General features: G+C 44.5%; 1 protein-coding gene across 4 annotated transcripts in view; it reads right to left on the minus strand.

The window, feature by feature from the left end:
* HERC3 (HECT and RLD domain containing E3 ubiquitin protein ligase 3) overlaps positions 1-14,032 on the minus strand; it is a 109,657-nt gene that overhangs the window by 51,742 nt on the left and 43,883 nt on the right. For 3 of the 4 annotated variants that reach the window (XM_030564845.1, XM_030564842.1, XM_030564844.1), the window contains exons 6-11: positions 11,181-11,272; positions 10,191-10,321; positions 8,430-8,590; positions 5,482-5,558; positions 4,675-4,799; positions 2,952-3,014 (exon numbers count right to left, since the gene is read on the minus strand). In XM_030564845.1, the coding sequence (XP_030420705.1) occupies positions 2,952-3,014; positions 4,675-4,799; positions 5,482-5,558; positions 8,430-8,590; positions 10,191-10,321; positions 11,181-11,272 (649 nt within the window). The remainder of the gene's footprint in view (positions 1-2,951; positions 3,015-4,674; positions 4,800-5,481; positions 5,559-8,429; positions 8,591-10,190; positions 10,322-11,180; positions 11,273-14,032) is intronic. The other variant, XM_030564843.1, reaches the window with a different exon arrangement.

The raw sequence follows: 14,032 nt of genomic DNA on the forward strand, positions 1-14,032 counted from the left end.
CAAGCCCCAGACAGATGTAAGTATTAGAAAGATATAAGATACACAGGCAAAGTGCACCAATGGGGAACAGGTCTATAGACAGAGAGATAACAAGACTTAGAAAACCTGGAATCTTTGGCTAAATACAATAGTGCAAGATAAACTATTCCTTTTATTGTACTCCCTCTGGGTCCTAATCTGGGAAACAGAGCCCTGCATGGAGTCTATTGATATTAGTGGAACTGCACACAGGCCAAAGGATCTGCCCACACAGATCCAGTTGCAGAACTGGGACCTAAGCTTGAAAAATGGCAGTCCTGCTAGATGTGGCAAGAGTCCTTATGATGGTCCCCTGAGAACTCAAGATTTTTTTTGTTTTGTTTTTTTCCAGGAGAGGGCGGACAAAGACGTTGACTGTGGTTAGGGACACACAGTAGAACTTGGAATGGTTTCCAAAGGAGATGACGCTGGGTTTTTCAGTGCAGCCTAAGCGAGCTAAACTCCCAATTCCTATGAGCTAACTCCCTTCGGCTCCTCTGACAACCTCACTCTAAAATCTTCTAGTCCTCCAGCTAATCAAGGACCCAATCTAACCCCAATACAGTTAAGAGGAGTCTTTCCATGGCCTTCAGCTGGTGTTGGATCAAGCCACAAATCCTTTTCTTTTTCGGCCTGACGGACAACTTTGAATGCAAAAGGCTGCATCTCACGGTTTGACCAGGCCCTGGAGCTTCATGCAGTGAGTGATCTGACCCTGCATCAGGTTTAATGGTTTGTATCAGACGCCTACAGCACAACTCTATGCAGGTAAAATAGCCTGTACAACTTGCAGATGGCAGTAAAAAGGCAATTTCCACAACTTCACAGAGCCCAAGCATTGGCACCAAGTATTTCCCCAGAGCACTGTGGGAACAAGCCAGCCTTAACCGTGTACAACACTAGACGCTCTCAGGAAGGAAAGACACCTGTTAAATATATACTGAATTTGTCAGTTTTCTGCTGCAGCCTGTGATGGGTTGGCTATTATTACCATAACAGCGCAGATGACGGGGCTGGAAAGAACTCCCAAGTCCTATGGTGCAGGGAGGCTCTTGCTGCAATGTGTGGAAGCAGCACACAGAAGCGATGGTGATAGTGTGCAAGTCGAGCAGGCATAGTAGGCAAGTAGGATCTCTCCCCTTTGTCCACACCCAACAGCGTTACAACTTGACTAAGTTCCAAGGTGGACAGCGCATCAGAAGTGATGCTGTAGGGCCTATTTCTCAAGCATATGAAGATTTTTATCTTTTTCATATAAAATTACACATTTAAAATACAGTTACGCCTCATATTATGAAGGCTATAAGCAATCACACTCCAGGACTGATGTGCCACTTGGGCACAGATCACAGCTGTTTCCATCAGCATTAGTTACTGTTCAGTGTATGATACCATTAATGGTTTGGAGGGGTATCATGTCAGGGTACCCCAACCACAACTACATCCTGCACTCAGCTTATCTTCCCCATTCAAATGAGGTTCTAGAGTTAGTAAATGGAAGCATTTACAATTAAAAAAATAGAATATTTTAAATAAAAAATGAATTTACACCCAAAGACCCCAAAAATGACTGTAGCCCTCTCAGAGAGCCTGAGCTGAAGGCTTCACACCACTGGAAGATGGGAAGAACAAATTGTGTTTTTCTTTCCTGTCTGAGCTGCTCTTGGCCGGTATAACAAGTCTTCCTTCACCTAATTGCAGGCCATGACTCATCATGTCCCCATAAAAAAAGTCGTCAACCTCATCTTATTTTTATTACCTCCCAACAATTTATAGCCACAGTAGTCACAACCCACACCCTTCCCAGTCCGCCCTGGTCTTTCCACTGAGCTGTGCATGTTCACTTTCTTTAGCCTCCTCCCATCGGTCACACCCTCTAATCCAGGGGTCGGCAACCTTTCAGAAGTGCTGTGCCGAGTCTTCATTCATTCACTCTGATTTAAGATTTTGTGTGCCAGTAATACATTTAAATGTTTTTAGAAGGTATCTTTCTAGAAGTCTATAATACATTACTAAACTATTGTTGTATGTAAAGTTAATAAGGTTTCAAAATGTTTAAGAAGCTTCATTTAAAATTAAATTAAAATGCAGAGCCCTCTGGACCGGTAGCCAGGATCCGGGCAGCATGAGTGCCACTGAAAATCAGCTTGCGTGCCGCCTTCAGCACCTGTGCCATAGGTTGCCTACCCCTGCTCTAATCCTTTACCCATCTTTGTCACCTTCCCTTGAATTATCTTATTTTCTATTGGTCACTTTGATAAAAACGAGAAGCTCAAAACTTTCCAAGGATGACATCACCAAATTGGAATTGCTTCCTCGTTCTTACAGGGCCGCACCTGTACTCAAGCCATTCCACCACAAAAGCACATATTTCCCAATAGCGACATGTTGTGAGCTTGGGTCTAGTCTGCTATCAGCCCCAAACCTTCTCTGTGTTATTGCACTGAAAGTGGCAGTCTTACCCAGCCCATATACCCACTGTCATTCTCACTTCACTTCACTCAATATGCCAACTCTCTCCTTTAGAGTATATTGTTTTGATGACTATTTCCTCAGTTAGAAAATAATCATAACTACCCATAGGGTCCTCCCAATGTCTTTAAGTCATTTAAGCAATGTTTAATAAAGCAATTCAAGTCTGGTGAGTTTCACTTTGATCCCTCAACAGAAACAGACAGACTGACTAACAACACACTCAAGAAGTCTTTTCTTAAGCAATTTGTCTTCCTTTACCAGCAAGTCACGAATCTGCCCCTAAACCTCTTGTCTACATCTATCCAGTCATCACTCTCTGTCCCACTTTTGGCCTGATCACAAGTTCTTTAGTCTCACGGCCCACTGCAGCAGTGAAGAAAGTAGGTGACTCCTATTTTATCTCTACAGAATAGCAAGCACAAGAAAGCCATGATTCTTGACCCCATTTGGCTACTTACTTCTTCTCCAGGAAGCTTCCATTCCAACAGGCAGCCGACGACAATATCTGCACAACTTCACTGCTTGGAGAAGGAAGACAAAAGGAAACAGGGGTGCTGATATGAACAGATGTCATGCTACTTGTCTGCATATCTCACTTGCTCTTTTACCAACAAGTCTAGTTGTTTCCCTTCTATCCCTTATATGCAAAAGTATTATCATTACCACCTATGTATTATACAGGGCCGGCTCCAGGCACCAGCCGAGCAAGCTGGTGCTTGGGGTGACAGATTCCAAGGGGCAGCACTCCACCCAATCTTTTTTTTTTTTTTTGGCGTTTTGCCGCTTCTGCCACCCCTGCAGGGTTTTTTCTTTTGGTTTGCTGCTCCTGCCGCCCTGTAGGGGGCCAGCGGAGCAGAGAAGGGGAGCTGCTGGGAGTGGTGCCAGGTCTGCAGCAAGCCCAGCACGCAGACCGTGTCCTTCCCTGCCCGCCCACCGGAGCGCGCGGAGCCCTCCCAGCAGGCGACGCGGCTGGAGGGGCCACATGGTGAGCACCCCGCTTAAGGAAGCCCTGGCTGCCCCCCTTCTGTCACCATTCCACCCCGCTAGCTGGGTTGTGCACTCTGCTGCCTGGGGGTCTGCAGGGCTGGGAGTCCCCCTGCACCTACTGCCCCGCAAGTATTTTTTTTTCTTTTTGGTTTTTTGTTTTTTCTTCCCTTTGCCGCTCCAGCCGGCTGGGCGGTTTGTTTCATGCCCCTTCTCCCTCTTCGCCGCTCCAGCCAGCAGGTTTCATTGCCCCCCCGACCCTCGTTGCTCTGACCGGCCTGCAGATTTCACACACACACTCCTTCGTTGCTCTGGCTGGCAGGTTCCCTCCCCCTTGTTGCTGAGACCGGCTGGCAGGTTTCCCGCTCCCCTCCCTTTGCTGCTCCAGCCCCCACACAGGGTTTTGGGGTTTTTTTTGCTCTTGGGGCGGCAAAAAAGCCAGAGCCGGCCCTGGTATTATAAGTGGGGAGACAGCAGGGCACAGAGGTTTAGTGACTGCCTCAAGGTCACATGACCAGTTTTTGGCAGAGATGGGCTGGCACTACCTCCCTTCACTTACAATGCTTTCCCCTTCACTTACAATGCTTTCCCTAGGGCACCCACATTGGAGAGGGAAGGGATTTTTAAATCAGACTGCTCAAAATTCCTTGCTTCTTTTTGTGAACTCCACTCTTGTGTTAAAAGATTCTTTCTTTAGAATCCAATGCCTCCATCCCTTCAGTTAGGGTCTGAGAAAGCTGTGACGCATCTTCCTGGTTTTGCTAGGAAGACCTGACCTGAGATTCCTGATATAAATTATGAATTGGTGCTGGTTTAGACAAAAAGAGAACATCCCAGGTTTCAGAATAAACAGTAACTGAAGTTCAAACATAGTGCGTGTGTGATGCATAGAAATTCTGCTGAGATTTGGGTGATGCATCATTTGAGTTCAGCCCTTAGATTTCTATACCACTTTCAAAGCAAACTTTGTGCAATAATCAGAGTAGACCATGAGTAGTGAACTGTACCTAAATACATTTTTTTTTAGAGGGTTGTATCTGAACAAAGTTTCCTAAAGCTGAATTCTCACCAACTGGCCTTTCCCTTTGATATGAGCAAGACCCAAACTAGAAAATGCTAAGTTCTAAAGCACAGATGCCAACAAAACAATTAAAGAAAAGCTTGTAAAACAAAAGTGGCTTGTCCAATAACACCTACTTGATGGAATTGGGGTTGTTCCGTTCTAATAGCTTTTGTTTCCAAACATCTATAGTGTCATCATTTATTAAACAAGTGTAACATAATTGATTTATGGTCCGGAAATCATCAGCAGGCAAGGAATTCTGTGAGAAGATACAGATCTCAGTATTTAAGGAGAAGACACATAACACGTTTCTTTGGGGTGGATTGATAATAGGGCTGCCACACCATTTACCAACCCAAAGGCATCTCTCAACCACCTCCAAAGGAGAAGATACTCCCAAACAAAATTAAAAAGGGAAAGAGGGAAAAGAAAAAAATTGAGAATTTGATTTCTTACACAGTGCCAAAGGCCATTTCAAAGTCACCACTGACAAGTATAGATTGGGTGGACTCAAGGGACTGGTTTTATAACAGTGACTGTGATTTATTATTTATCTAGCCCCAAAAGGATGCTTGACACTTTACGGCACTCATCTCTGAGGAAATGAGGGGGAAAAAAGTCACCTAAAGCCTCCCCATCCCCTGTCTATCACCACTGTAGATCTCTATATTCGGTGCTCACAAAACTTCATGGTGAGCTTATGTTGGCAGGCCATCAGCATGCTCACTATGTGGCCCTAAGCTCACCAACTACACAGCAGGGACCCCTGTTCTACAACTGACAAATATCCCTCTTTTGAGTTTCCACAGCTGCTAATCAGACAGGCTAACCCAGCTTCCTTTCAGAACTGATGCTACCTATGTGAATTCAACAGCAAAGTAAGAAGAGACACACACACAGACACCCTCTTGTAGAGAAGAGAAAAAGCATTCTTTGCTTACCTCAGATTTGGAGCAAAGTACAAAAGTCCGGTCTCCTCCACAGAAGATATGTTTAACAATGTGATATTTAAAGGCATCTATTGAAGAAAGAGATACAATCGTGCTACAGATCAATCAACACAAGTTTGCTACTTCTTTCAACTATGGACTTATATTGCCCTCGACTGTGGTCAATGGGAGTGAAAGCATTCATCACCTTGTTAGCAGATGCCCAGGGCTTGGCTCTTTAAAATAGACGGGGGCATAAAGACTCCACTTTCGTATCACAAAAGAAACACCATGACGTGCAAGAAACACTCTTTACAAACCTCACCTGTTTGCAGTTAGTCACAATTAAATGCAATTGACCAACCCAAAATCGGGGTGGGGCAGGGCAGGGAAGGGGGGTTATATAGGAACTTAGGCACAGATCCTACAACTTGAGTCAGACGGTCCCTAGCACCTGCACGGAGCCTACTGCAGGATCAGGGCCTATATTTTTGCATCTTTTGCCACTGAAGGCAATGGTTAAAACGCTCCCATTTGAATCTTGCAGGATCAGCGAGTAAGTGACACATTCCAAAGTGTTTGGCCCTGTTTGCTAGAACTGTCTAATTCTGACAAAAATGATACTGGTATTTAAAACTAGTTGTCTTGGCCAAAGTTGTGACTACTGTCTCAAATCTTGTTATAGCTGTGAATATTCCTAATGTCATGCTGATTTTCACATTTATGAGAATTTCCTATTTATCAAGTGAAGAGCACTCTTTAAACAGTGAGACTTGAAATGTAGGGTTTGGTTCATTTTTTAAAGTCCTTAAAAATGTTTAATAATTTTTTCTGCTCCCTTATTAATATTTACAAAAACTGACTATACAAGGCAAACCAGTAAAACTGATTATACACAAAGTGCTTTTTAATGGACAGTAATTAAGCTTTAAAACACAGGAAAAAATATAATTGTGTTAATTTATTTTTTGAGTTTTTGTAATCCTACACGTTACTTGCAGCTTTAGTAGGTGCTTTTCAGACAGAAATGTGATTTTCAAGTTGATGGCCTCTGTTTAAATAAAATCCTGATACAAATAGCTGAAAACCAGAAATATTAATTGGGATAAAGAAAATCCGGTATTACTTTAATGATAGCAATGAGGGGAATATAAACTTCATTGTAAGTATTCTGAGATGGCACAGGGCAGGGTCCATTTTAGTTGGGAAAAGTTTTTATACCTAGATTTTTAGAAATCAAATCTGAAATTACATCCAGCTGCTCTCGTACTTAGATTCAAATGTTATGAACTGACTTCAAAGGTCATTTGTGACCACTTGGATGTCAGCACCCCTTTCAGATGAACAGGAGATTAGTTCCAACAGAGGAGCACACTTGGCCAAATTTATGAACTCAGGCCCTGACCCAAAGGCCATTGAAATCAACAGGAACCTTTCCACTGACCTCAGTGAGCTTTGGATCAGGCTTTACAATGATAAAGATCAATCCCCATCCCATGTTTTACCAACTAAAATTACACCTACTTTTGAATTTTAAAATAAAAGCTGTCAGTTATTGTGTAATATTGTTATAGAGAAAGCCAATATGATGTCTATGGAGAGAAAAGTCCCCATTCCCTAATTACGATGGAATGGTTTCCCAGCAGTCAGCCACTGAACAACTCATCAGTGTTTCACTAGTGGCACAGAGTGGCACAGTCGAAGGCTCAGCACTGCCATGCAGAAGATGAGAAAGGCATAAATTAATTCCCAGGGTCCTCCCAGTTATGTGGTTTTGTTGTTTGCAGTTTCATTCTAAGGCTATGCCTATTTACAGTGCAAAATGTCCCTTTTTTGCGCTAAAGCCGTGGGAGCAGTTAATGACTTTTTGCACCAAAACAGCCATGCTAAAGTGCGACAGAATTTCCTATGCTAATGTGAGGAATGTGGATACCGAAGACAGATGGGACACAACTGGAGCCCTATGCACAGCACAGTGAGAAAACACCTTCATGAGAGGCATACAGCTCTTCCCACGTTCTTTTTGTGCTGTTGTGAAAGTGAAGACACGTTCTACCAGTGTGAACACCTTTTGGCCTCCAGGAAATACCCCACAGGTCCAATCATTCTGGCCAGCATCTCTGCTGCTCTGACGCCAGGTAAATGGACTCTGCCCCTCCCCCTATAAGCCACAGGAAGTTTGAAACTCCCTTTGCCTTTGCTTGCAGATGTGGCGGGGAAAGCAGCCAGATAGCAGTGGGTTTTTCAAAAAATGCCACGAAAGAAACAAAGAAGTAATGGAGCTGCTGGGACATGAAGCAGTAGGGTGACCAGATGTTCCGATTTTATAGGGACAGTCCCAATATTTGGGGTTTAGTGTTATATAGGTGCCTATTACCCTCTAGCCCCGTCTTGATTTTTCATACTTGCTGTATGGTCACCCTATGAAGCAGTGCAGCATAGGTGGGAGGGATAGCTCTGTGGTTTGAGTATTGGCCTGCTAAACCCAGGGTTGTGAGTTCAATCCTTAAGGGGGCCACTTAGGGATCTGGGTCAAAATCAGTACTTGGTCCTGCTAGTGAAGGTAGGACTCGATGACCTTTCAGGGTCCCTTCCAGGTCTATGAGATTAGGTATATCGCCATATATAGATCTCATTGTTACAGAGGGACACTGAACAGGGACTAGAATGACTTCCACTCACTCCCTTCCCACAAGACTTATCAACAGAGCTGCACTGTGGGATAGCTATTCTCATCTGCGATGGTGTAAACACTCTCTGACACCTGAGGAATTAAGCGAGTACGTAAACCAGCACTTTACTTTCACCCGGTTCCCTATCACCAGTGAAACTTACAGCGCAAAAACTCTGCAAGTGTAGACATACCCTTAATCAAATGCAAAACGTCTTTAGCTCATTTCAGCCTGCGCTTGTCTCTTTGCAATGCTACTCCGCATCACACACACAAACAGAACACTTACCAGCTCTACCTGCGAGCTGCCCATTGTGAGCCACCCAGTGACCTTTCACTGGAGATGGGCATTTAACGTTGCATATGTGTCCAGTTCCCAGCTGGCCTTTTGTTCCGCAGCCGAATGCATAGATCAGTCCTGAAGAAGGCACAAGGGCTAGAGTGTGCTGTCTGCAATGAAGACAGTTGCAATGTTTGTGCCAAGTTTAAATAATATTTTTTTTGAAAGCAGACTAAAAACTAGCCATGAAAACTATGGGCCAGCACCTCAGCTGGAGTAAATCAGCACAGCTCCATTTACATCAATAGCAGATTGCTGATTTGCAACAAAACAGGAGCATTCAGCCATGCTAAAGTGCGACAGAATTCCCTACGCTAATGTGAGAAATGTGGACACCTAAGACGGGGGGACACAACTGGAGCCCTATGCACAGCACAGTGTGAAAACACACTCAACCTTTCTCCTAAACACACCTGGGTTCATTCCTCAAATGTAATGAGTTTGCTGGTGTTGGCCTAGTCATTGGCAAAGGTCTGCCACATCACAAGGCTACTACAGAATGTATCTTTAGTAACTTACTTTCTTTCTCTGAGCAAGGCTGGAAATAACTAGGGTGAGGAGAGTGCAGCTAGAGACTCCGACTTTCAGGCCAGATTGGACCATCATGATCATCTAGTCTGACCTGCACATTGCAGGCCAACCAACCTCACTAACCCACTCCTCAGCAGGGCCATAACCTCTGGCTGAGTTACTTGAGTCCTCAAATCTTGACTTAAAGACTTCAAGTTACAGAGAATCCACCATGAATTCTGGTTCAAACCAGCAAGTGACCTGTGGGCCCCGCCTGCAGTGGAAGGTGAAAAACCACAAGGTCTCTGCCAATCTGACCTATCAAACATTTCTTCCTGACCCCAAATATGGTGATCAGTTAAATCCTGAGCATGTGGGCAAGACCCACCAGCCAAACACCTGGGAAAGAATTCTCTGTAGTAACTCAGAGCTCTCCCCTTCTCTGGCCATTGGCGGATGGGTCATATGCTATTGTAGGCGATTTCATTTCACCATCCCTTCCATAAACTCATCAAGCTCAGTCTTAAAGCCAGTTAGGTTTTCTGCCTCCACTGCTCCCCTTGGAAGGCTGTTCCAGACCTTCACTCTTCTGATGGCTAGAAACCTTCATCTAAAGTCAAGCCTAAACATACTGATGGCCAGTTTATATCCATTTGTTCTTTTCCCAATATTAGCCCTTAAATAACTCCTCTATCTTTCTGGTGTTTACCCCCCTGATGTTTTTACAGACTGCAATCATACCTCCCCTCAGCCTCAGTTTTTTAGGCTAAACAAGCCAACCTCCTTAAGTCTCCTCTCATAAGAGAGGTTCTTCTATCATCCTAGTAGCCCTTCTCTGCACCAGTTCCAGTTTGAATTCCTCTTTCTTAAACATGGAAGACCAGGGTTCCACACAGTATTCCACAGGAGGCCTCACCAGTGCCTTGTATAATGGTAATAACTCTTTAGGATCCAGTTGGGCTGTTTTTGTATAGGGAGATCTTACACAGCACCAGGCCATAGCATGATTAACAGCCCAAATCAGAACCAATCTCATTTACAGAGAACATTAAAATTCAGACATACAAGAGGCTATAACCTAGTGACCAGTAAGTGTGATCTACAAGGCAGATAGGTATCTAACCCCTTCATTTGCACCTGAAAAAATAAAAGGGCTATCCTCCACAAGATGGGAGTCGTTCATTCCACTCAGTCACTCACCTGCCACAAGCGATCTGGGACACTTCACTGCCCATTAGCTCCAGAACCCTCCGGGGGTTAACCTCATCATTCATGGAATCGTGGCCAAGCTGCCCGCAGGAACCAGCACCAAACGTGAACATGCCTCCACTCTGTTAGAAAATTAGACAGCCCATGCACCATTTAGTGAGCCATTTCCTGGTAACAGATCTCCCTGTCTTGTTTCCCAACCGTTCCCCAGCTTAAAGAGAGACAGAACTAGATATGAAGGTATATGAAAAGGCAGCTTTCACAATTCCTGACAGTGCAATGTCCAGGGAAGCATTTATAAAAACTAAAATGGTCAACTCAACTGCTGGAACTCTCTCCAGGTACTTCTATGCCACATGCGCTGCTCCTTCACCTTCTGTTAACAATCCCAGCTGCTTTCAGATGGTCAAATAGCACAAATGACTAAGACAGCTTCCCCTACTCCTGGATCAGCATCTTTGGTGCCCCATAACTTTGGAGTCCACTCCCTGTCCTGGCTGGTGGATGGCAGCTCCACTTTAACTTTCAGGGCATGAGGCAAAGTCCACCTGTTTGGGTGGACCTTTGAGGAGACTGGAGGCGGAAGGATCTGCTATTTTCTGATGAGCTGCTGGTTTTTTATGGGCTCTGCCACTGTTTTGCTAAGGTTTGGATTTCATTGTTATGCACTGTGTTTTTGATGTCTTGCCAAGGTACAGTGGGTGGGTGTGAATATGAAAAATAATTCAATCCAAATCCAAACCAACAAACGTTAATGGCTCCACTACAGAAGAGTAGAGGGAGCATGGTTTGGTGGTTAATCTTAGAGTAAAGTAAAACAAGATTTCGTACTTAAAGACAATCATGCTGGGGCCAGGAGAGAGAAAAGAGGTGTGAAAAGCCACACGGTTCTTTCCTGATATCACCCAGAAAGTAAACTAAGCAAACCCAGTAAGTAAGTAAGAAGCTAGTAAGGAATTCCTGATTGATTGGTGCCTTTACCTTTGTCAGAACTGCTGTATGTTCTTCTCCACAGCTGATATAGACGACTTTCTGAGTCCGTAAGAGCTTCACGTGGCAAGGGGACTCTCGGTCTGCATTAGAGACAATGGGAGCAAAGGAGGCAATTCATCGATAAGATGCTGAAGTACTTGAAAAACTCTCCCAGCCTGATTTTCAGAGGCGATGAGCACCCACAACTCCAACATCAGCAGAAGCTGCAGGTGCTTAGCAACTGAAAAAAATCAGACTCTTAAGTGTTTAAATAGCATTTCCCATCTCCAAAGTTTAAGAGCCCTAACTGGAGCCACAGGGGGATCCAGCCATAGTAAGCAGATAAGCAGCTAGGTAACATATTGCCAGAAGACAATGACAGAGTTAAGTTCTGCAGACCTGGGACATTCTCAAAGATAACACTGCAGGGGACACAAGAAAAACTTGCAAAGTCACACTCAAGGATTCTTTTGTGTTCAAACTGGCAGGGGTAGAAAGTTAGACAGAGAGTATTTCAGCCCAACTCTAGCTGGAGAAGAAGAGGTTCCTTTGAGATCTGTCATCTGAAAACATGCTGGACAAAGATGACCCTCAGGGAGCCACAAAGAAATGACTCACATGGAGAGATTATCCTACAAAGGTGAAAGGATAAAATGAAAGGTATCTACTGGGATGACCAGAGTACCTGAAACCAGTTCAAATGTGATCAATGGAATTTTTTTAGGATGCATTTTCACATGTAACAATTTCCCATCTACCAATACATTGTTGCTTGTTTTATTGGATAGTGGCTCTGGTTTTAATCTTTGTGCATTCAAGATGGTTACTAGAAGTCTAAATACTAAGAGGGTAAACTAGAGTGCCTGGCTTTAAATGAGGATATTGACATGACTAGCATCCCAGAAATTTGGTGGAATGAGGATAATCAATAGGTAAGGCTAAGATTTAGTCATGGGTATTTTTAGTAAAAGTCATGAACAGGTCACGGGCAATACACGAAAATTCACGGGCCTGTGACCTGTCCATGACTTTTACTAAAAATACCCCTGACTAAATCTTAAGGGGTTCGCTGCTGGGGAGCTGGCATCTGGAGGGGCTGCTGTTGGGGAGGAAGCCGGGGGAGCTGGAATCTCTGCTTGATGGAGAGGTCACCCTGGGAGGCTCCTGCTTGGGGAGGCTGGGGCCAGTTGTGGCACCTGTTGCTGGGGGCCGCTGGCAGCGGCTGCACCGCCCACCTGGGCACCTCTGCCGGGGGCCATCTGGGGAAGCGGCTACCCTGTCTGCTTGGGGACCACTGCCGGGGGCTGCCGGCAACAGCTGCACCAGCCACCTGGGCACTGCCACCAGGGGCTGCCGGCAGCGACTGCACCGGGCCGCCTGGGGAAGCGGCTACATTGGCTGCTTGGGGACCGCTGCTAGTAGTGGCTTCACAAGCCACCCGGAGACTGCTGCTCAGGTGGTCCCCGGGTCAGCCGCACCAGCTGCTGCTCATGCAGTCCCTGGGGCTGGCTAGCTGCCCAGGGCTGCCTAAGCAGCGGCCGGTGCGGCTGGCCCCGAACCACTCCAGCAACAGCATGTAATTCTGGTCACCTCATCTCAAAACAGGTATTTTAGAACTGGAAAAGGTTTAGAGAAGGGCAACAACAACGAATAAGGGTATGGAACAGCTTCCATATGAAGAGAGATGAAAAAGACTTGGATCGTTCTACTTAGATAAAAGACGATTAAGGTGGTATATGATAGAGGTCTATAAAACCATAAATGGTATGAAGAAAGTAAATGACAGTTACCCCTTTACACCGCACAAGAACTAGAGATCACCTGATGAAATTAACAGGCAGCAGATTTAAAACAAAGAAAAGGAATAAGTACTTCACACAACACACAGTTAACCTGTGGAATGCATTGCCAGGTGATGTTGTGAAGGCCAAAAAGATAACCAGGTTCAAAAAATAATTAGGTAAGTTCATGGAGGAGAGGTCCATTAATGGCTATTAGCCAAGATGGTCAAAGAGGCAACCCCATACTCCAAGTATCCCTTGGCATTTTTTGTAGACAATACCTAGAAGTCTGTCTCCTCTGTAACAAACACACAGAACAATGTTACATGTGCTACTGATGGCCATATCTAAGCATTTAAAGGAAAGATGAATGTCCAGTAGCTGTTTGACTTCAATGGGAGCAGCTTCATATCCTTCACTCTTGAAAATCAGATCACCTATTTATAGCTTAACTTTAGGCACCTATTTTTGAAATCTTTAGCCTGTGGAGAGGGGAGACCTGTGCCGTTCTATAGATTTTTTTTCTGTTTGAATTATAACAGAACCACAATGCTTTGTCTGTTTATCCTATGGCCACCATTCTGATGCAAGGCTTAAGACATGTTGCTGGTCACGACACTTCTATGGATTGTTACAGAGAGACGAAACATTACATCAGTTAAATACCCTAGTGCTGTGAAACACTCGCAAATGCCTATCGACCATGCTGTTAATGTTTATTAAGAATAATTCACAATGGATAATTCTTAGATGAGTCACTTACATGAGAGAAAAATTTTAGATCTTATTAAAAAAAACACACATGAAATGCCCCCCCCACCTTTTAAAAATGTGTTCTGCCATTCCTCAAAAGAACAAAAATAAAAGAGATACCATAGAGCATTAATCACACACCACTATTGTTGAGAGAGAAAGAGAGAAACTTAATAGCTACAGAAGGCAAGCTCTGGGACAGGGACTATCTTTTAGCACAATGGAATGCTCTAGGAACCCTGCTCCATGGAGTTCCTAGGAACAAGAACAGCCGTACTGGGTCATATCAAAGGTCCATCCAGCCCAGTATCCTGTCTACTGACAGTG

The sequence above is a fragment of the Gopherus evgoodei genome, chromosome 5 (genome assembly GCF_007399415.2).
Source record: "Gopherus evgoodei ecotype Sinaloan lineage chromosome 5, rGopEvg1_v1.p, whole genome shotgun sequence".
Classification (NCBI taxonomy): domain Eukaryota; kingdom Metazoa; phylum Chordata; order Testudines; family Testudinidae; genus Gopherus; species Gopherus evgoodei.